Source organism: Tasmannia lanceolata, unplaced genomic scaffold (assembly GCF_043159265.1).
Source record: "Tasmannia lanceolata isolate RefF3 unplaced genomic scaffold, GAP_Taslan_0.1 ptg000006l, whole genome shotgun sequence".
NCBI classification, from domain to species: domain Eukaryota; kingdom Viridiplantae; phylum Streptophyta; class Magnoliopsida; order Canellales; family Winteraceae; genus Tasmannia; species Tasmannia lanceolata.
The window spans coordinates 32,768,552-32,792,048 of NW_027518683.1; the positions used below are offsets into that span (position 1 = coordinate 32,768,552).

Below are 23,497 nucleotides of genomic sequence, written 5' to 3' on the forward strand. Positions count from 1 at the left end.
ACAACCAGCCTCTGGACCCATTCCTAGAAGAGCAGTATGCCGATGAGAATCATCCCCTTGCGCGCCAAAGTTAACCAGGACCTCAAGATCATTAAGGTTCAGGGGTCATCAGAACTCACCATGCGGGAGGTATCTCTGTTCCCCAATGTACAACTTTCTGCCAGCTTCAAGTGGCCAGATATCAACAAGTACGATGGAACAGGCTGTCCTCGTATGCATCTCGCAGTTTTTGAAGGCATGCTCCGATCACATAAACTGTCTCCGGAGCAGTTAAACAGTGGGAAGATAAGTTCGCCAAAGTTAACTTAGACCTCAAGATAATTAAGGTTCAAGGGTCATCAGAACTCACCATCGGGAGGTATCTCTGTTCCCCGATGTACAACTTTCTACCAGCTTCAAGTGGCCAGATATCAACAAGTACGATGGAACCGGCTGTCCTCGTGTGCATCTCGCAGTGTTTGAAGTCATGCTCCGATCACATAAACTGTCTCCAGAGCAGTTAGCATTGGTCTTTCAGATGTCTCTAGAAGGTGTGGTGCATAAATGAACTTTGAATTTGCCTGAGTTATCAACTATGAATTTATCAAGTAATTCTCTCATGAGGACGACACAGAAATGTAAGCCCAAGGGTTCAACCCTATCTATGTTTTGATGATCCACAAACTCAAATTGATCATATGATGCTAATGGTTTTGCTCGTGTTGTGATTTAGACAGGATACATCAATATCAACACTTGAAGTGAGAAGAACAAGGGCTCGTCTTAGAGAAACTCAAGACTTGGTGGTCATCCTTCAAGCCGTATAGTCTATCGAAGAATCAAGGGAACCACAAGCGCAAGAGCAAGTTTGAAGACTATCTCAAGACAAGAAATGGCTCATGCAAGCGCCCAAGAAGAGTGAAGCTCGAGAAAACTCAAGGTCCTTTAGTTTTTAGAATGCATAGGAGTCCTCTTGACAATTAGTGTTTGCATGAATTTATGTTTTCAAATCTCATTGAAAATCATTTTTACAATTCTAAAAAAAGACATTTGAAAAAACATATCTAAAGCCTAAAGACCATAGCTCAAAGGATCTCAAACTCAACTTTTAAAATCAAGTTTTTAAAACAGGGCCGGGCGAATGGGGTCCCCCGGGCGACCGTGGGATGATGGCTGGAATTCCAGCATCAACCCAACAAAGGCGAGCCGGTCGACCGAGGCTACCCAGTCGACCGCGGATGGGCTTTCTGAAAATCCAGAAACCATCCAGGAAGAGCTTGGCGGGCGACCGAGTATTCCCCGGTCGACCGCGGAATTTTTTCGATGAAATTTTTTTATCAAACAGAAAGCCCTTGGCGGGCGACTGTATCTACCTCGGTCGACCACGCCATGTTTTTGAGAAAAATATTTAATCGGACAGAAAGCCCTCGGCGGGCGACCGCGAGTGTTCAAAATTTGAAATTAAAAAGGAGAGCCTGATTAGGGCGGGCGACCGCCATACCCTGGTCGACCGCCCCGGTCTGGAAAAGTAGTTGTTTGGGCCTGCGCGACTTACTTTTTCTTGAACCGTTTATTACGGTTTTGCTCCAAACGGTCTAAAACTTTCTAGGGCTATATATACCTCATAAAAGACCTTCATCACAACCTTTTGAAATATCATTTATCAAATCCTAGAGCCTTTAACTTTCAAAATCCAAAGGAATCTTCTTCAACCTCTTGAGCATTAAACTTGTGCATTCATTTCTTGTCAAGAGGATCTCCTAGAGCATTTAGTTTCAATCATTTGGAGATTTAGTGAGCTTGAGAGTTGTATTTGCCTTTAAGAGGCTTGAGAGCTTTTATTTCTTTCTTCCGTCCATTCATTGCAAAGAGGGTTTTATGCTTCAACCCTATAGAAGAAGAAGGTTGTTTGTAGAGAGGGTTTTACGCTTCGGCCCTTGAGAAAGAAGAAGCTTAATTGTAAGGCGTCTTACGCTTCGACCCAAGAAATGAGAAGCTTGGTAATTGTAATTGGATCATTGATCCGGCCATTTGAAGGAGGATCGAAATAGTGGAACCCGCGTGCGGACGTGGAGTATGGACGTACCACTTGCTTCGAACCACATTAAATCTTGTGTTCATTACCTCTTTCCCTCTCATCTCCTTTGTGCAAAATTTGTGGTAATATCTTTTACTTATTTATCTATAAATCAACAAGGGCTAGTTGCATGTTCATTTTCTAGGGTTTAAACAAATTGGAAATTATAGAGATTTTTAATTAGACCCAAGTCATCCCCCTTCTTGGTTTGCCTATTGGGATTTTAAGAAACCTCTCACCGGGATCTCCAGTCCACTAGGCAAGAACCTATGGAGTCTTTCTCAGACTTCATTAAAAGTTGGAGTCAGAAGGCAGCTCAGATGCTCAAACAACCGCCTGAGGAAGATTAGATAGACATGATGTAACAAAACCTAACCATTTTCTTCCAGCGCCTTATGGCCGCCCAGGGTTTCTCAAGTCTCAAACATTTCATTGAAACGGGCAACAAGATAGAAGATTCCATGGCCAAATGATGGATACCAAGATCAATATCAGACTCAAAGCGTACATATTCCAAGAATCCTGAATCTGGGGCAGAAGTAAACAACACTTCAGCCAAAGTAGAAAAACTGGAAGAAAAACCATCACCGCGGCCCCACAAGGAATTCTCCGCTTTACCATCTGACCTGGTCACGGTTATGAAGTTTCTGATCAAGAACAATAAGCTCATTGCTCGTACACCTAGCCCTCCCCCAAATCCACCACTGATAAACAACAGTGAATGGGGTAAATATCATCAAGGGAAGGGCCACCCTACTGAGAAATGTGTCTCCTTAAAGCACGCCATCCAGAAAGTCATCGACAAGGGTAACTTCATCATCCCATCATGGGCCGATGTTGCCCTCTAAAGGTCGTAGCTGCAAGCGGGAAAGCATAGGCATTCACACTTTTTCCTTAGAATATGATTACCGATGCTGGCAACGCAGAACTCTCCAGCTGGTCGGATACTTTTTTCCCACTTCTTACTCCAATTATCCTTCGAGATACAGACTCATCCTTTGAGTCAGACTCATTTTCTGATTCTGACTCATCTTTTGAAAAAAATGTCAAATGTAAATAAGCCCGATAAGGGCGCATTAGTCAGTTCTTCTTCTGATGTATCTTGCAAATTAATAAAAGAACTTTCTCTGTACTCGCTCGATTCTTCCGAAGTAAATGTTTTAAAATATAATGAAAACCCTCCTCAGATGAGGATGCAGATGAAACTCCCCTCAAAGTCAAATAATTAGTCAAATAAGAGGAGGAACGTCGAGCAAGAACCTTTAGACGATGGGATTGAAAATATTAAATATCGGCAATGAATCCCTGCTTTAGGAGATAAAAATTGGCAAAACCTTATCCCCTGAAGAGCATACAGAATTAACCAAATTGTTAAAAGAATTCAAAGTGGTTTTCGCCTGGTCAAACGAAGATATGCAAGGTTAAGTGAATTGTCCGCATTATTTCCCTCTCTTCCCAAAATCCAAGACGAAAAAACAGAAGCTCAGAAGAATAAAACTTGAATAGGTCCTCAAAATTAGAGAAGAAGTGATCAATCAATTTCTGGTGGTCTTCAAGTATCCCGAGTGGTTAGCAAACATCGTTCCAGTACCTAAGAAAGATGGAAATGTTCGAAGTTGCGTCAATTTCAGGAATCTGAACAAAACCAGTCCAAAGAATGGCTATCCAAACAGTAGAATCCTGAATGTCAAAAAGGCTTAAAAAAAGGGTCTGTCAAACGCAGAGTTGTCGCAGAGCAGTTAAGAGATGTACCTACTGAAAATGCAGAGTTAAGCCGTGAACTTCCAAGAGAGGGGGATATGGTGTTTAGACAATGCCGAGCTTCTATCTTCGATCCACGGAAAAATTTAAAACTAACTGGTTTGGCCCGTACATCATGAATGAAATCCTGTCCGGAAAAGCCGTCAGACTTCTTGACCAAAATGGAGATAGAATTTCTGAACCTACCAACCTCGATCAACTAAAACGATATTACTCCTAAATATTGAAGGCCACCTTGTACCAACCAGAGCCAAAATGACTCACCCAAATTCAAAGCCTTTAACCCATGCTCCTCGGCAAAAAGCCCCGAACTATGCGGACCTGATCCCAATCCTTCTTTGGGGTACGTAGGCAGCCTGATCATTTCAGGTTCCGTCCTATTTCGCAAAGCCAAACTACCCAATTAGTCCCCCCACAAAAACCCCCGAACTACGCAGACTTGATCCCAACCTTTTATTTGGGGTACGTAAGCAACCTGATCATCTCAGGTTCGGTCACCATTGGCAAAACCAACAAACCTTTCTCATAATCCCCACAAGTCTTCCCGATGTCCAGAACAAAAAAATCTGAAGATCCGCTAAGCCAAAAACCTGAAAAGGCGACTTAGGCAAAAATTAGGGTCATCGTGCCTGTAGAAACGAAACAACCAGAAACATGTTTCTAGCAAAACTTAAGGTACAAACGGTCCGCCAAGTCGAAAACCTACAAAAGGTGACTTGGTTGTTGGCAAGACATGTCTTAAATAAAGACCGGGCAAAGTACTCTTTGGTCTAAAACAAAATGCGTTAAAACTCTGAACAATCTAAAGGATCTTTGGACCATGATTGAAAAATTGGGGGCAGGGAACACTGCCCGTGTACAAATACATTTAAACTCATCTATCTAGAAATTGACTTACCTAAATAAATCGAAAGCATTTGTTTCAGTAAGAGTCGAGTATCCTTCATTTTTTCCCTACAGGAAAATTCAAAAAATAAAAACTCCTTTCTCCAACTTAGCCATTACCCAGCAAAGGTAGTCATACGTTGAAGGAAAGACACAGTGAATCCATCCCCGATTAGAAGAAATCAGGATGCAGCTCAGTACCCCGTGTACAGAAGAGGAATGTTCAGAAAGACGTAACCTATGATCAGGAGCGCTCAGAAAGAACCCTCTTGTCGTTGCAATGAAATTGCTCACGCGTTTCTTACCTTGTATTAACTTTCTCTTATCTATAAGAATATATAAACTAGGGGCATTTTGTATTATTAGCCATAGAAGTATGGCTAATAATACAAAATGTATGATCAAATCATTAAGGACCCTTAACGATTTCTTGTGAGCAGATGATAACACGGTTAGGATCTCTACCAGCCCTTGAATTGAGGGACCAAATTTCGATATTGTTAGGCCTAAAATTGCTAACAGATACGGCAGTGACGTAAGAGCTGAGCTGGAGGACCCGAGGAACCGAAGTGAAGGAGCTGAGTCATGCACAAGAGCACACGAGGTCAGAAGACCAACCCGGAGTCGTTACTCTGGACAGGCCCTTCGACACTCAAGTCAGTACGAGCAAGAGTGCAGAGCTAGTTTTTTTAAGAGTGGTAGTTCAGAAGTTATTACCCCTCGCTTTGAGCCTTAAGAGACCTTTTATAGGAGGAGACCTGGGGTGGTTGGATTACCTACCCCTTTTATAGGAGGAGACCTGGGGTGGTTGGATTACCTACCCCAAGACAGGTGTCGGCCCTTTTGTGAGTTTAGGTTTACCTACTCTTAAGTAATTACCAGATTGCCCCTGGGCCGATGCTGGATTTGTGGTGGGCCCTCCTGGGGCCACGTGTCGACATCTCCTAGTTGCTGTTTTTCTTACCCCATCAGTTGCCCCCCAGTTCTCCAAGTCATTGTAGTGATTTGGGGAAGTGTGAGGAGTTGTATTCTTAAATAGTAGAACGAGCCAGTGTTCGGGATGGCTCGATGGAAAATCTGTCAGGCCAAGCCGTCTGCCCGGCCTGGGACGGCCAGAAGCGGAGCGCAAAATCTGTCCGGCTAAGCCGTCTGTCCGGCTCGGAAAATTTGTTCGGCTAAGCCGTCTGTCCGGCCTGGGGAATCTGTCTGGCTAAGCCGTCTGTCCGGCCTGGGAAATCTGTCCTGCTAAGCCGTCTGTCCTGCCTGGGGAATCTGTCCGGAAAATCTGTCCGTTCGGCCTGGAAAATCTGTCCTGCTAAGCCGTCTGTCCTGCCTGGGGAATCTGTCCGGAAAATCTGTCCAGCTAAGCCGTCTGTTCGGCCTGGGGAATCTGTCCGGAAAATCCATCCGGCTAAGCCGTCTCTTCGGCCCGGAAAATCTGTTTTACTAAGCCGTCTATCCGGCCTGGGGAATCTGTCCGGAATATCTGTCCAGCCTGGGAAATCTGTCCGGCTAAGCCGTCTGTCTGGCCTGGTAAATCTATCCGGCTCTGTCCGGCTAAGCCGTCTGTCCGGTCTGGGGAATCTGTCCGGAAAATCTGTCTGGCCTGGTAAATCTGTCTGGCTCTGTTCGGCTAAGCCGTCTGTCCGGTCTGGGAAATCTGTCCGGAAAATCTGTCCGGCTAAGCCGTGTTCGGCTTGGGCCGGACTGAGTTTTTGTAGTTTAGCGGACGCGTCATATGCTGTCCGGCTTGAGCCCGACTGGTTCTTGTCGTTTAGCGGACGCGTCATATCCTGTCCGGCTTGGGCCGGACTGGTTCTTGTCGTTTAGCGGACGCGTCATATTATGTCCGGCTTGGGCTGGATTGATTTTTGTCGTTTAGCAGACGCGTCATATCCTGTCCGGCTTGGGCCGGCCTGGTTCTTGTCATTTAGCGAACGCGTCATATTCTGTTTTGTCGTTTAGCGGACGCGTCATATCCTGTCCAGCTTGGGCCGGACTGGTTCTTGTCGTTTAGCGGACACGCCATAGCCTGTCCGGCTTGGGCCGAACTGGTTCTTGTCGTTTAGCGGACGCGTCATATTCTGTCCGGCTTGGGCTGGACTGATTTTTGTCGTTTAGCGGACGCGTCATATCCTGTCTGGCTTGGGCCAGACTGATTCTTGTCGTCTAGCGGGCGCGTCATATTCTGTCCGGCTTGGGCCGGACTGATTTTTGACGGGCACAATCGTTTTAAAAGTTATCCCGTACACGAGCACTTTATGGACGTCCCTTAGCCCCTTGGAGATACGCTCGTGTTTACTCACGCCCTTGCCTGAACGTGCGTATTTATTCACGTCCTTGCCTCGAGGTGTGTGTCCGTCATTAATGAAAGACATGCAGCGTTACTTGGTTCACGAATGCGAACCGCCTTAAGCTTGGAGGCTATAAGAAGGGGTTTTCACCTTTCATTTTTTAACTTTTAACTTTTTACTCTTTCTTTTTGCTCTGCCTGCTCGGCTCGGGTAGCTTGTGGTTGTGGCCGTCTGCGGATTTGAGAGCTATCCTCCTCAGGCCGGTAATCTTATTTTCAGATCGTACATATTTGATTTCTCTTTCAGTGTCATCGATGTCCAGTAGTGCTTCGAGTTCTGAGTCCGGTTCCAGGTCCTCTTCAGGGGAGTCCACATCTTCTAGTAGTTCAGAGTCTAGTTCGTCGGAGAGGACCCAAGTTAATCTTACCAGGACTCCCGGCTCCTATATGGCGAGTCCTGATGTTAGTGTAGAGGTCGTAGATAGTGTGGACGAGGTAATTTTGGATCTGAATAACATCCCGCCCCCAATGGATAGTTACTTCCGGGCAGAAATGAGTGCGGGTAGCGACGCCGCTGAGGCGTTCACCACATTCCTACCGGGCCGGGCCGTCTAGGTTACTGCCAGGGCTCGGATGGACGTTGATCCCAAATATAACACCTAGGCTCTTTATGAGGAGAGTATCCTTGATGAGTCCAAACTAGGGGACATTAGGGATAGATATTGTGTTTCCCAAAGGTTCAGGCTGAGGGCTGCGATGGAGGGAGATAGGGCTTGCAACGATAGCACCGACATCTGTATATATGACGAGTCACTAAGAGCTGAACTCAGGTTCCCTTTGCACCCTTTCTTCATCGCGGTCCTTCGATACTACGGCCTGGCCCCGGCCCAAGTTGTGCCGAACTCGTGGAGGACGCTTATTGGTTTCATATGCCTCGTCTAGGGCCGGCTCCAAAGGGGCTTGTCCGTACCGCTGTTTCGGATGTATGCGCACCTGAAGAGGCATAAGGACGGAGGTTGGATTTACATCAGCCAACGCCCTGAGGTGAAAATGATCATCGGCATTCCCTCCTCCATACATCTATGGAAGAACCGGTTTTCTACGTCGAGGACGGCGAGCCCACTGAGCCCTGGCCAGTTCCTTTAAAGTGGGACACCCCATATACACTTGCGCTAAGCCACAAGCTGCTCTTGGAGGGCGAGGATGTGAGAACGTTCGCCCTAGTCTGTGAGGAGTTACGCCGGGAGAGCAACATTCACTGTGCGTACTTCTCTAAGGAGGAGGTTTTGGTCGCGCTCGGCATCAGTACAGCGACCCCGGAACGTATGTGGCGAGTCTTGATTTTAGTTCCTCTTTTCTCTTCTTTGTTCCTGACCGGTTTTTTGTTTGTGCTGTTTGAATTTCAGAAATGTAGTCGCAGTCTCAGCTGGAGAAGGTGAGGCAAGGGGCCTTTGTCAGGGGCCAAGGCCAGCAGGGCCAAAAAAGGAAAGCCCCCGAGATCTCAAGTCCTGCACCATCTAAGGAAGCACCGCCACCCAAGGGCAAGCCAACAGTGAGGCTCGTCGGCTCATACGGGCGAGGAGCGGGAACACCCAAGCCAGGGGACCAGTCTACCGGAGTCCGTCCCACCCCTGCGAGGTCCGGGGACAACGTCTTTCGGCCCAACAGGGCCGTTCAAAAGAGCGACATCGGCCTGGGTGAAAGCCGTGTTGCCAGGGAGATAATCACCAAAGGCCAACTGAACCAGGATCAGCTCCAGTTTCTTAACGAGCCTCCGGATGCGGCCGACGAGGCCATTTTCTCCTCGCTCTATCAAATTGGTGTGTACTATCACGACTTTCGCGAGAAGAGTCGGAAGTTCTCTTCCGCAATCACCAGGTCTGAGGAGGAGAACAGCAAGTTGATCCAGGAGGCGGCCGAGCTCAATAGGTCCATTAATGAGAGGGACGACGAGATAAAAAGACTCAAGTCCGAGAATGCCGCCCAGTTGCAGAAGGCCACCGACGCCCTCGAATCGCAGAGAGGGAGAGCCCGGGAGAGGCAGATAGCGGCCATGGCAGACGCCGTGCAAAGAAAGGAGGACGAGCTAATTAGCTTGTCCATAGAGTCGTACAAGCTGGGGTTCATGGATTGCCTCGAGCAGGTGAAGGGATCCAACCCGAATGTCATTCTCACAGGCCTTGTCCTTCCTGACCCGCCGGCGGGTCAGGGCAAGGACGGGCAGGATGCCGCGACTGGGGGTCCTTCGCATTAGGGTGGCCATGGGGTGCCTTGAGCTGCTCATTTTTCCTTTTTGGCAGTTCACTGTATTCATTTTGTAATGGCCCTTGGAGGCCCTACCTTTTGAAATGGCCCGCGGAGGCCCTACTCTTTTATGAATAGAAGTTGCATTTTCGCCGTCCACTGTTTCCGCTCATGTCTGCCTTTGGCTAATTATTGATTAACTCAACCCTGTGGGCCAGTAATACTTGTAAAACAGTTTGTTTCTGAGTAGAACACTACTTCGAGCAGGCATCCAGGTTTTTGTTGACCCCGGTCTTTGTAGAGACGAACCGGGGTGAACCAAGCAGTGAGTACCCACGTTCTGGTGAACTGGGTTTCCAAGTGGGTTTGGTTTTTCTGCCCGGGCCCTTTCCTGACCAGGAGTGCGCTCCTGGTCTTTGCGGAGATGGGCTGGGGCGAACCAAGCAGCGAGTGCCCACGTTCTGGTGAACTGGGTTTCCGAGTGGGTTTGGTTTTTCTGCCCGGTCCCTTTCCTGACCAGGAGTGCGCTCCCGGTCTTTGCGGAGACGGGCTGGGGCGAACCAAGCAGCGAGTACCCAAGTTTTAGTGAACTGGGTTTCTGAGACGGCTTGGTTTTTCTGCGCGAGCTCGTTCCCGACCAGGAGTGCGCTCCCGGTCTTTGTGGAGACGAGCCGGGGCTAACCAAGCAGCGAGTACCCAAGTTGTAAGCCCAAGGGTCTACTCTCCTATCTTGTTTTGATGATTCTAAACATAATTGATTGTGTTTTTGAATACTAATCAATTTGCTTTGAAGTGTTGTGTTTGAGATAGGATTGATCATTGAAGAAACCAACACACAACATGGTCATGCTTGGAGATATCCCATACAAGAGTCAAAGGAGCTAAGTGAAGCTCACCTCATCTCTCAAGCAAGCATACACAAGATGGAAGATCAATTGAAGACCAAGACTAAAGAGAAGTTGAAAGCTACATAGGTATCATTGTACATCCTTTCTCTTTAGATTTTCAAGTCAAGGCAAAACGTTTTTCAAAGTGTTTTCAACTTGTTTTTCAAAGAACACTTAAGAACTTAAAATGCATTAGTGAATGGTTATGTGGTGGACCAACATGTTGGGACCCTCATAAATATTCCAAAATAACCATAGGAGTTGAGTTCCAAAAGCTAAAAATCAAACAAGCAATAAAAATCAAAAACTGCGGATTTTTAGGCTTCTCGGAACTCCGAGAATTTTTCTCGGAGCTCCGAGCTCGGAACTCCGAGAGTTCCCTCGGAACTCCGAGAAAAGGTCCAGTAGCATCTGGACATTTTCTCGGAACTCCGAGAAAATTTCTCGGAACTCCGAGAAATGGTCCAGTAGAAATTTTATTTCTTCTGGCCGTTGTCTCGGAACTCCGAGAATATTTCTCGGAACTCCGAGAATATTTCTCGGAACTCCGAGAATTCTCGGAACTCCGAGAATGGTTCTCGGAACTCCGAGAACCTTGCGACAGCTCAAAAAAGAGCCGTTGGGTTTTGAATTAAAATTTGTTTTTTGTTATCTACACCCCCAAACGGTCATATTTTGAAAAGAGACTATTTATACAATATCTAGAGGATTATTTCCTCTCTCTTGATCTTTGAAAAACATCCTTAAGCATCAAAAACATTTGCAATCCATTTTAGCTTGAGTTTTTTATTTTTCATCCCAAACTTGCCTTTCACTTGTGAATCTTTTGAGTTTGGATATAGTAGTGCTTTCACTTGCAAATCACCATCTTTGAAGAGCAATCAAGGGTCTACAAAGAGCATCAAGCTTTCAAGAAGAAGCCAAGCTATTCTCTTTCAAATCTTGTATAGGTGGCTAGGGCATTCCCTTTTTAATTCCCTAGAGAGCAACCGCTTAGAACTCGGCGGAGAAGGAGAGTCTTTGTAAAGGTGTAAGGGCATCCTTGTTTAATATCCCTTGGATTTGTAACCGCCTCGGAGCCGGGCATCGTGGAGGTCTCCTATAGTGGAATCCCTCAAGTGCGACCTTGAGTAGAGTGGAGTAGGCCGTTGGCCGAACCACTATATATCGGTGTGTCATTTCTCACTCTTGCATTTCCATTATTGTTTGGTTTGGCATCTCATTTTGTTTGTCAATTATATTTGCACTAACCAAATATTTAATTAAGTGAAGAAAATTCCAATTAGGGTTCATAGGTAATTCTCAAAAGGCCTAATTTTGAGGAAAATTCAATTCACCCCCCCTCTTGATTATTTCAATTGGTATCAGAGCCTCGTCTCTATTTTTTTTGAAAACCCTAACCGGTTTAGAGTAAAGATTCAAAAATGGCAAACTACCCTCAACATCATGAAGGTTATTCAAACACTAGGCCACCCTATTTTGATGGTACAAATTATGGTTTTTGGAAAACTAAAATGAAAATCTTTTTAACTCAAGACTATCAAATGTGGAGAGCAATTAATAATGAATATATCCTACCCACAAGAAATTTAAATGATTGGACCGAAGCCGAACAACAAGCTTCGAATTATAATGCCAAAGCCATGAATTCTCTCATTTGTGCTCTATCTCCCGGAGAATTCAATAGAGTATCAAATTTGAATTCGGCTAAGGAAATTTGGGACACTCTAGAAGTCACCCATGAAGGAACCAATCAAGTTAAAGAATCTAAAATGAACCATCTTTTTCGGCAATACGAACTTTTTCAAATGACACCCGATGAAACAATTGCCGACATGTACACTAGATTCACCAATCTTGTAAATGGATTAAGGGGACTTGGAAAACAATTTTCCAATAGAGATTTAGTAACTAAAATTCTTAGGTCCCTACCTTTGTCTTGGGAATCCAAAACCTCCGCAATCACCGAAGCCAAGGACATGAACACTTTGAACCTAGATGAACTTATAGGGTCCTTGATCACACATGAAATGATTTTCAAAACAAAAGCACCCGAAATCGAAACTAAAATCGAAAAAGGAAAAGGAATTGCTTTTGCTTGTAATGTAGGTGAAAGTGAAGATGCAAAGGAAGACATCGAGGATGAAGTAGCTCTCCTAACAAGAAGGATCAAATTCTTGCAAAGAAACATGGGAGGCATGAGAAATAGAAGGACCAATCTTCCATTCAAGAAGAAAGAAGAAGTTGGTGATGGATCTTCTCAACCCCGATGTTACGGTTGCAAGAAGCTTGGACACATTCGCCCGGATTGTCCACTCAACAATGAACCTACTTCAAACAACCGCTTCAAGAGAAGAGAAGGCAAGAAAGGAATGTCCGCCACATGGGATGAGGAGATTGAAAGCGAAGGCGAACAAAATGATGGGGAAGATTGCCTATTAGCAAGAAATGTGTGCTTCATGGCCTCAACAAACGACAACAATGAGGTAAACACTTTAAATGATGTCATTATCTTACAAGAAGTTTTAGATTCCTTACAAAGTGCAAATGATGAACTTGAAATTCAATTTGATAAAATTGCATCACTTGAAAATTCTCTTGCTAACATGACAAAAGAATTTGGTTGGTTAAAAAATGATCATGAATTCTTAGATGATGAAAATGAAAAATGCAAAGTAGAGATTCATGAGCTAAATGCTACCATTAAGACTTTGAATGAAAATCGACAAAATCTTTCTATTGAAAATAACAAACTAAAGCATGAAAACGGTAAACTATCTTTTGAATATGATGAACTCAAGAAACTCTTTGAAAAATTTGAAAATAGTTCATTAAAATTGGATAAACTTGTAAATCTTCAAAGAATGTCAACTGACAAAAGTGGACTTGGACATAGATGGAATACCACAATATCTAACTATAAAAACAAACTTGAAAAGACTTCCTCTAGTAGTACCAAAATTTGCTTTTATTGTGGATTGTTAGGTCATTATAAAGTTGCTTGCTTGCATGCTAAACAAGATAAGATCAAATTGAACTCTAAAGTGAAAACAAATGAACATAGCAAGATTAGGAAGATTTGGGTACCTAAGGGATCTCACTTGCCTATTCCTATGTAGGTATGCCTTAAAAGCCACAACAAGAGGAACACATGGTACCTTGATAGTGGATGCTCTAGACACATGACCGGAGATCTCACTCAATTCGCATCCCTATCACTCAAGGATGGTGGAGAAGTTACCTTTGGAGATGATAAGAAAGGAAAAGTCAAAGGTGAAGGCACCATAGGTAACTCTACCTCTCCCATACATGATGTACTCTTTGTTGATGGCTTGTCCCATAATCTTATTAGCATTAGTCAATTATGTGATAATGGTTTTGAAGTTGTCTTCAATCCCGATAAATGCATTGTTAAAAATAAGATAAATGGAGAAGTCAAATTCATAGGTTTAAGAGACAATAACATTTACACAATCGGATTAGATGATCTTAGACTTCAAAATGTAACTTGTCTAAATGCCATAAGTGAGGATTCTTGGCTATGGCATAGGAGGTTGGGTCATGCCGGAATGGATCTCATTTCGACCCTCTCCTCAAAAGAAAGTGTTAGAGGATTGCCTAAGTTCAAATTCATCAAGGATCACATTTGTAGAACTTGTCAATTAGGAAAACAATTGAAAAGCTCTTTTGCACCTAAAAATATGATTTCAACTTCCTACCCCTTGGAGCTACTTCATATGGATCTTGTTGGACCAATGAAGACTAGTAGCCTAGGTGGAAAGAGGTACGTGTTTGTAGTTGTTGATGACTACTCACGATTCACATGGGTCATATTTCTAGGACATAAAGATGAAACTTATGAAAACTTTCTTACATTGTGCAATCAAATTCAAAATGAAAAAGTATTGCCATCTCCCACATTAGAAGTGATCATGGAACTGAATTTGAAAATGTACATTTTGACACTTATTGTAATGAACATGGCATAAAACATAATTTTTCCGCACCTAGAACACCTCAACAAAATGGAGTAGTAGAAAGAAAGAATTGAACTCTCCAAGAAATGGCTAGAACTATGTTGCATGAAAATGATCTCCCTAGATATTTTTGGGCGGAAGCGGTTAGCACCGCTTGCTATATCATAAACAGGGTATATCTAAGGCCAATTTCTAAGAAAACACCTTATGAGCTTTGGAAAAACTTGAAACCAAATATAAGCTACTTTAGAGTGTTTGGATGTAAATGCTTTATTTTAAACATCAAAGATAATCTACACAAATTTGATAGGAAATCGGATGATGGAATATTCTTAGGGTATTCTTCTCATAGCAAGGCATATAGAGTATTTAATAGGAGAACCCTAGTAGTAGAAGAATCCATGCATGTGACATTTGATGAAAGAGAGCCAACACCACAAGAAATGCCACATGATGAGGATGAACCCATTGAACATCTTTTTCCAAAATTGAGTGCTCCTCCTCATGCATCAACAAGTCATACATTACCTAGTGAGGAAGTAGAAAATGAAAATGATGACTCATTGCCTAGGGATAGGAGAACATTGGTAGATCATCCTGAATCCCAAATTTTAGGTGATGCCACATTGCCAGTAAGAACTAGATCATACTATCGTAGTGTGAGTAACAATTTGGCGTTCCTATCCGAATTAGAACCAAAATCCATCAAGGAAGCTGAAAAGGATGAATATTGGTTGATGGCCATGCAAGAAGAGCTAAGTCAATTCGAAAGGAACAAAGTGTGGAGGCTAGTACCTAGACCTAGTGATCATCCAGTCATTGGCACGAGATGGGTGTATAGAAATAAATTGGATGAAAATGGAATTATCACTAGGAATAAAGCTAGGCTTGTAGCCCAAGGGTACAATCAGGAGGAAGGGATAGATTATGATGAGACATTTGCTCCTGTTGCCCGTATGGAGGCTATTAGGATACTGCTGGCATATGCATCTCATAAAGGATTTAAACTATATCAAATGGATGTCAAAAGTGCCTTCCTAAATGGCTATATCCAAGAGGAAGTGTATGTTGAGCAACCTCCAGGTTTTGAAGACTTCAAACATCCAAATCATGTCTTCAGGCTTGATAAAGCTTTATATGGATTAAAGCAAGCTCCTAGAGCTTGGTATGAGAGGCTTTGCACTTTCTTAGTTGAAAAGGGATTCAAGATGGGAAAGGTGGATAAAACCTTATTTATCAAAAGAGAAAATCATGATATCCTCCTTGTCCAAATCTATGTGGATGATACCATCTGTGGCTCAACTAATCAAAAATTGTGTGATGAATTTGCAACCTTAATGAAAAATGAATTTGAAATGAGCATGATGGGAGAGTTAACCTACTTCTTAGGACTCCAAATTAAACAATACAAAAATGGAATATTTTTAAATCAAGAAAAATATACAAAGGAGTTATTAAAGAAGTATGGCATGGATAGCAGTAAGACATCAAGAATTCCCATGAGTACTACTGCTAAGCTAGAAAAAGATGAATTTGGCAAATCTGTGGATCAGAAATTGTATAGGGGTATGATAGGTAGTTTGCTCTATTTGACAGCCAGCAGACCAGACATTATGTTTACTGTCTGTCTCTGTGCTCGATTTCAATCGGATCCTAAAGAATCCCACCTATCAGCCGTTAAGAAGATCTTCAAGTACTTAAGAGGAACCCAAAGTCTAGGACTGTGGTATGAAAGATCATCTTCCTTCACTCTCATCGGATATTCAGATGCAGACTTTGCTGGATGTCTAGTAGATAGGAAAAGCACTAGTGGAACTTGCCAATTCTTGGGTAAATCACTTGTTTCATGGTTTAGCAAGAAGCAAAATTCAGTAGCTCTGTCCACAACAGAAGCAGAATATGTGGCAGCTGGAGCTTGCTGTGCTCAAGTCCTATGGATGAAAAGCACATTGATGGACTATGCAATCAAAATGGAAAATATTCTCATCCAATGTGACAATACTAGTGCTATAAGCTTAACAAAGAACCCCATACAACACTCAAGAACAAAACACATTGAGATTAGGCACCACTTCATCAGAGATCACTCACAAAAAGGGGATATTTGCTTAAAATATATCAACACTGAAGAACAATTAGCGGATATCTTTACAAAACCCCTTAGTGATGATAGAATTTGCTATATCCGAAGTGCCTTAAACATATGGAGTGCGGATCAAATCAAAGAAATTGCCAAATAAATACTTTGTGTCTTTAACCCGCTTATCTATACAGTATTTATATATATAATCTTTGTTTGGTAGTATCTGCATGAATGAGATGTCAAATTTTTAATTTTAAAAATCACTCAATTGATATTCTTAGCCTTCTTAGTTTTTTCTAAGTTGGAGAGGTATCTTCACTTTAATTAAAATACCTAACATCTTGACATATGTCAACATCTCGATCATGAACAGGTATATGTACATTACTTGGTTATATATTTTTATACCATAAGCATTGATTAAGGGGGAGTTATCCACTCCTAAATTTTTTTTTACACCCTTTCTGTCGATGACAAAAGGGGGAGAAGTTTGAAATTGATTATCTATTCAATTGACTATATGCACCACTTGCTTATAACTTGTATCATTTTTATGTGTGCATATATTGAGGGGGAGTTCTAGTATTCACTTGCCTACTATGTCACTCCACACACACCTCATAATCAATTTTGTTTGTCATCATCAAAAAGGGGGAGATTGTAAGCCTAAGGGTCTACTCTCCTATCTTGTTTTGATGATTCTAAACATAATTGATTGTGTTTTTGAATACTAATCAATTTGCTTTGAAGTGTTGTGTTTGAGATAGGATTGATCATTGAAGAAACCAACACACAACATGGTCATGCTTGGAGATATCCCATACAAGAGTCAAAGGAGCTAAGTGAAGCTCACCTCATCTCTCAAGCAAGCATACACAAGATGGAAGATCAATTGAAGACCAAGACTAAAGAGAAGTTGAAAGCTACATAGGTATCATTGTACATCCTTTCTCTTTAGATTTTCAAGTCAAGGCAAAACGTTTTTCAAAGTGTTTTCAACTTGTTTTTCAAAGAACACTTAAGAACTTAAAATGCATTAGTGAATGGTTATGTGGTGGACCAACATGTTGGGACCCTCATAAATATTCCAAAATAACCATAGGAGTTGAGTTCCAAAAGCTAAAAATCAAACAAGCAATAAAAATCAAAAACTGCGGATTTTTAGGCTTCTCGGAACTCCGAGAATTTTTCTCGGAGCTCCGAGCTCGGAACTCCGAGAGTTCCCTCGGAACTCCGAGAAAAGGTCCAGTAGCATCTGGACATTTTCTCGGAACTCCGAGAAAATTTCTCGGAACTCCGAGAAATGGTCCAGTAGAAATTTTATTTCTTCTGGCCGTTGTCTCGGAACTCCGAGAATATTTCTCGGAACTCCGAGAATTCTCGGAACTCCGAGAATGGTTCTCGGAACTCCGAGAACCTTGCGACAGCTCAAAAAAGAGCCGTTGGGTTTTGAATTAAAATTTGTTTTTTGTTATCTACACCCCCAAACGGTCATATTTTGAAGAGAGACTATTTATACAATATCTAGAGGATTATTTCCTCTCTCTTGATCTTTGAAAAACATCATTAAGCATCAAAAACATTTGCAATCCATTTTAGCTTGAGTTTTTTGTTTTTCATCCCAAACTTGCCTTTCACTTGTGAATCTTTTGAGTTTGGATATAGTAGTGCTTTCACTTGCAAATCACCATCTTTGAAGAGCAATCAAGGGTCTACAAAGAGCATCAAGCTTTCAAGAAGAAGCCAAGCTATTCTCTTTCAAATCTTGTATAGGTGGCTAGGGCATTCCCTTTTTAATTCCCTAGAGAGCAACCGCTTAGAACTCGGCGGAGAAGGAGAGTCTTTATAAAGGTGTAAGGGCATCCTTGTTTAATATCCCTTGGATTTGTAACCGCCTCGGAGCCGGGCATCGTGGAGGTCTCCTATAGTGGAATCCCTCAAGTGCGACCTTGAGTAGAGTGGAGTAGGCCGTTGGCCGAACCACTATATATCGGTGTGTCATTTCTCACTCTTGCATTTCCATTATTGTTTGGTTTGGCATCTCATTTTGTTTGTCAATTATATTTGCACTAACCAAATATTTAATTAAGTGAAGAAAATTCCAATTAGGGTTCATAGGTAATTCTCAAAAGGCCTAATTTTGAGGAAAATTCAATTCACCCCCCCTCTTGATTATTTCACAAGTTTTTAGTGAACTGGGTTTCTGAGATGGTTTTGTTTTTGTGCGCGGGCCAGTTCCCGACCAGGAGTGCGCTCCCGGTCTTTGTGGAGATGAGCCGGGGCGAACCAAGCAGAGAGTACCCAAGTTTTGGTGAACTGGGTTTCTGAGACGGTTTGGTTTTTCTGTGTGGGCCTGTTCCCGACCAGGAGTGCGCTCCCGATTTTTGTAGAGACGAGCCGGGGCGAACCAAGCAGCGAGTACCCAAGTTTTAGTGAACTGGGTTTCTGAGATTGTTTGGTTTTTCTGCGCGGGCCCGTTCCCGACCAGGAGTGCGCTCCAAGTCTTTGTAGAGACAAGCCGGGGCGAATCAAGCAGCGGCATGATCTGAGGAACTCGGAACTTTACAAAGAAGCAGTAGCCTTTTTTCATTATCCACATAAGCGTAACTACAATGGCATCCGCTTTTGTGTCGGGTGACAGGCTATTTATAGTATTTTCTGAGGTCTTCGGCGGGTTCAATCACCTGAGCTTCGTCTCTCAGATCAAGTAGCTCAATCGGCAACGATTCTGATGCATTTTTGCCTTTGAGTGCCATGGCATAGCACTCCCTGGACTATGGTTGATCTCCTCTGACCTCACTCACGCCGTTTGGTGTTATAAACTTCATCTTCTAGTGATATGCTGAGGGTACGGCACAGATGAGGTTCTGGCCGGGTCGTCCCATGATAGCGTTGTAGACCGAGCTGGCCCTCACTACCAAGAAGTTGACCATTGCGAAGGCTTGACAGGGCGGCTCCCCGACGAGGACTGAGAGTTCAATCTGTCCTACTACTTTCACGATCTCTCCCGAGAAACCGAACAGGTCGGAGTTTGATGGCCTCAACCGGTCGTCTCCTATCATCATTTGCTTAAAAGCATGATAGTATAGGATATCGTGAACTTCCGTTGTTGACAAGGATTTTCTTCAGCTCCCAGTTTGCGACAAGCATGGTTATGACCAGTGTGTCGGCGTGAGATAGTATCAAGTTGTCGAGATCTGCATCTGAAAAGGCAATTTCGTTCTCCGTCTTCATCTTTTTGCCGCACGTGTGCACGGCATTGACTCGGCGTGTGTAGGCTTTTCGAGCGGCGGATGATGTGCCCCCAGCGGCCGGTCCATCCATAATCGTGTTGATGACCCCCTTTGGCTGGGATCGGCGCGCCTCTGGTCGCGGACTGGATGGCGGGGGAGATTGATCCCGCGCAGGGGCGGCTGTGACCGTCGAGGGCTTTGGCCCTGGAGACTCTTCTCCCTGCGCTCTCTTCTGTGGCCGTCATCTTTGACATACCTTTTCAAGTATCCCCGACCAATCAGCAGCTCGATTTCTTCCTTGAGCTGCCAGCACTCGTCTATGTCGTGCCCGTGGTCCCTGTGGAACCGACAATACTTCGACTGCTCTCTCTTATTTCCCTTGGAGATCATTTTGGTCGGCCACCTTACGAATTCTTCTCCTCTGATTGCGGCCAGTATGTGTCTCCGGGAGGTGTTGAGAGGGGTAAAGTTTTCTTCCCTCTTCTGGAGGGGCCTCTCTCTTCTGGGGGCCTTATCATCCCTACGCTGCTTGATAGGGTTCTATTCTTCGGAGGTTCTCCTCCTGTTTGAGTTTAAGGTCGCTAGAGTCTCCTCCACGGATATATACTCCTCGACTCCTGCCATCAGATCCGCCAGTGAGTGCGGGTTCTGGCGAGCAACTGATCAGCGGAAATCGTTGGATTTGGCGCCTGCGAGAAATGCATTCATGGTTGCTGATGGATCCAAATTCGGCACTTGGAGAGCCTCTCTGTTGAAGCGGCTGACGAATGTTTTCAGAGGTTCGTTATCCTCCTACCGCAAGGCCATCAGGGATGCTGTTGTTTTCCTTGGCCTCTGGCTGCTCATGAAATGGCGGACCAGATCGTCCCCAAAGTCTTCAAAGTTGCTGATGGAGTTTGGCTTGATCCTTGTGTACCAGTCCCGGGCCGCGCCCGTCAGTGTGGTCGGGAATGCTCTGCAGAGGAATCCGTCAGAGGCGACGTGGAGGAGCATCATAGTCCTGAACGTCTCCAGGTGGTCCACAGGGTCGGTGGTTCCGTTATATTGTGGAACCGTTGGCATTTTGAACCCTCTGGGTGCTGGCGCGTTCACAACATTATCGGCCGTTTACTTGAGTACGTCTTCACAGCGGGACGGCCTTGATCATTTGCCAGCTCTTCTATACAGTGGTCTATCTCTTCTATCCTCCGTAACATTGGGTCAGCCCTCCGGTCTGTTCGGCCCAGCGACTTATTTTTCTCTACAGAGGGGCTCATGGCGGAGCCGGAGTGACTTTCCGAACTCCTTCGATGATGCCAGGATTTTTCCCGTGGCGCTCGGTCTTCCTTGGCTTGGTGCTTCTGCGCAGAGCGAGATCATGACATCTGGCAGTGGCGAGGCTCTGTATGGGCATGCCTGGTCCTGGAGTGATGGACCCGCTTTGTGGAGTGGTGGGTCTGGTCTCCACTGGGGCGCGCTGGCTTCCCCCTGTGGGTGTTCGACCTCTCCTGTACGGGTCGTGGAGCTTCTGGAAGTTGTTGGGGAGGCACTTGGATCAGATGTTGGTACTGATCAACAAGAGCCGTCATTTGTTGAAAGAGAGCTTGGACTTGATCCGGAGTGGGGGTGGGATTGAGGTGTTCCGAACGAGCTGGGCTCTGTTCTGCTGTAGCAGAAGTAGCCACCACCTGTGAGGCGATTCGCTCGCTCCGGGTCCTACGAGGTACTACAGCTCGAGTAGTTCGGGAAGTTGGTACCCGAGCACCTTTTCGCCCTGCCATTCTGTATAGGAGACTCGAACAGCTTTTAGTTTGTGGTCCCTCGGATGGCACCAATCTGTTAGGCCTAAAATCGGTAACAGATACGGTAGTGACGTAAGAGCTGAGCTGGAGGACCCGAGGAACCGAAGTGAAGGAGCTGAGTCCTGCACAAGAGCACACGAGGTCAGAAGACCAACCCGAAGTCGTTACTCCGGACAGGCCCTTCGACACTCAAGTTAGCACGAGCAGGAGTGCAGAGCTAGTTTTTTTAAGAGTGGTAGTTCAGAAGTTATTACCCCTCGCTTTGAGCCTTAAGAGGCCTTTTATAGGGAGAGACCTGGCGTGGTTGGATTACCTACCCCAGGACAGGTGTCGGCCCTTTTGTGGGTTTAGGTTTACCTACTCTTATGTAATTACCGGATTGCCCTTGGGCCGATGCTGGATTTATGGTGGGCCCTCCTGGGGCCACGTGTCGACAGCTCATTAGTTGCTATTTTTCATACCCCATCAGATATCATCAAAGAGTCAAGGACCATTCATCTAACCATGAAAATTCAATCCCACACTGAATGGATGATCCTAGCTGTCTATAAAAAAGAGGTTTTTTTAAAGCTTTTCCTAAAAATATTTCCATTCCTAAGCGGATGAGATCTCCAGTTGCATGGGACTCACAATCTCTTTTGGTATTGTCTTGACTGAAAAGATGAATAGCCTAGACCACCACACATATGCCTCTCTATCATGAGCAGGGATGCTAAACAAGCAGGTAGTGTTACTCAAATAAAAAAAATGTAGCCATAAAAAAGGAGGGAAAATAACAGATCCCTAAATTAAAGTTTCTTAATGAATGAAGATTGCACCTTTCGTTGCATGGTTACGAGAGGATTTCTGGCAGCGTCTAGCAAGACACGGTTGTTTCTGAGGCTAAACATTTTGCCTTTGAATTTGAACACCATGTTCCCGTTAGTGTCGGTGACGGTGTAATCTCCTCCCGTTGTGTTCCAAGTCTTTTCTGTAATGTAAAGATTGAGGGGATTAGGTGCACAAAACTGAGGGCCCACAATGGCAACGACATCACTAAGCGGGGAATAGCTGCTTCCGGCCATCATCATCCACCTTGAGACTCAAGGAACAAACTAAGCTGTTATTTTATCTTCATCAACTCTATTCACTTATTTGTAGAGATCTCTTCAGTCGTCGAGAGCATAAGTCTCTTTGTCTTTACTCATGTCCATATCAAGTGGGCAAGGACTTGCCGTGCTGGGGACTCCTGCCTGAACGATGAGTCATTTCGACAATTAATGCACTGTGGAATAAGTGGCATAATACCAAGACATGTTGTAGAGACATGTACTCACCATCCCATCTTGATATTTGATCCAACAGCAGCTCTTCCTAAGGAAATTCCACTATATTGGAAGTGTTTTCCAAACCAAGGGCGGCTAGCAAAAATAAAGACGAAATCCATGTCATGACACATGCCTAGATAAGGAAGTGAGCTCCTATCACCGTGAAATGCAAAACAAAAGCTGTGGACTTGACGAAGTCGTCAATCAATTCCACTTGTCTTTTTTTTCCAAATCTAATCCCATTTTGGAAGTTCTTCATTCGGAATATCCTCCTCGCATCTACTTTTTTAAATTATAATTTTTTATAACTAAATTACAACATGTTGTTAGAGTTAGTACCCTAAAAACTAGTGTAATTTGCTTATTAATCAATAAAAATTTTATTTTACGGTATTTATGGGTGTAATTTAATTAAGGGAAAAAGACAAAAAAAAGCTCTTTTTTGGACTATTATTCAAAAAGCAGTGAAGAGTTGAAAACAACCAAAATGAAGTGCTTTTCACTGTTCATATTTTGTTGAAGACCGAATTACCCCTCCTGCCCATTCCCTCTGACAGACATCTTTTCACATAATAAAAAACATTTTCCCCCTTGAGGCTGTAAACGTTTAAGTGTAACGTATATAACATGTTTCCCAACTTTTTGCCTATCTCTCTCCCATCAGCAACCGTTGGTGGGCCCATCATTTGAACCCTACCCATACTTTTTAAAATGAACACAACACCATAGGATGATCCAAACCTTCCATTTGAGGGGCCACCAAGGTTGCATCCCAAAATATCATTTCCATATGCTGATCCTAGCACTTCAATCTAAATAGAAACTACATATTATGCAACCTCTATAGAATGGATGGTTGCAACAGGTTGCACCCCAAAATATCATTTCCACTAGTGGGGCCTACAATTGGACCTTAATATTACTGTACAACCCTCACCATAGGATGATCCAAACCATCCATTTGATGGGCCACAATGTAAATAGGTTGCG

At 44.0% G+C, this 23,497-nt stretch overlaps 1 protein-coding gene across 1 annotated transcript in view; it reads right to left on the reverse strand.

Moving 5' to 3' along the window:
* Window positions 1-22,361, reverse strand: part of LOC143880237 (protein LURP-one-related 10-like) — a 55,736-nt gene extending 33,375 nt beyond the window's left edge. Inside the window, exon 1 of the mRNA XM_077383066.1 lies at window positions 22,019-22,361. Within this exon, the coding sequence (XP_077239181.1) occupies window positions 22,019-22,270 (252 nt within the window). The 5' untranslated portion in view covers window positions 22,271-22,361. The remainder of the gene's footprint in view (window positions 1-22,018) is intronic.
* Window positions 22,362-23,497: the final 1,136 nt, after the last annotated feature.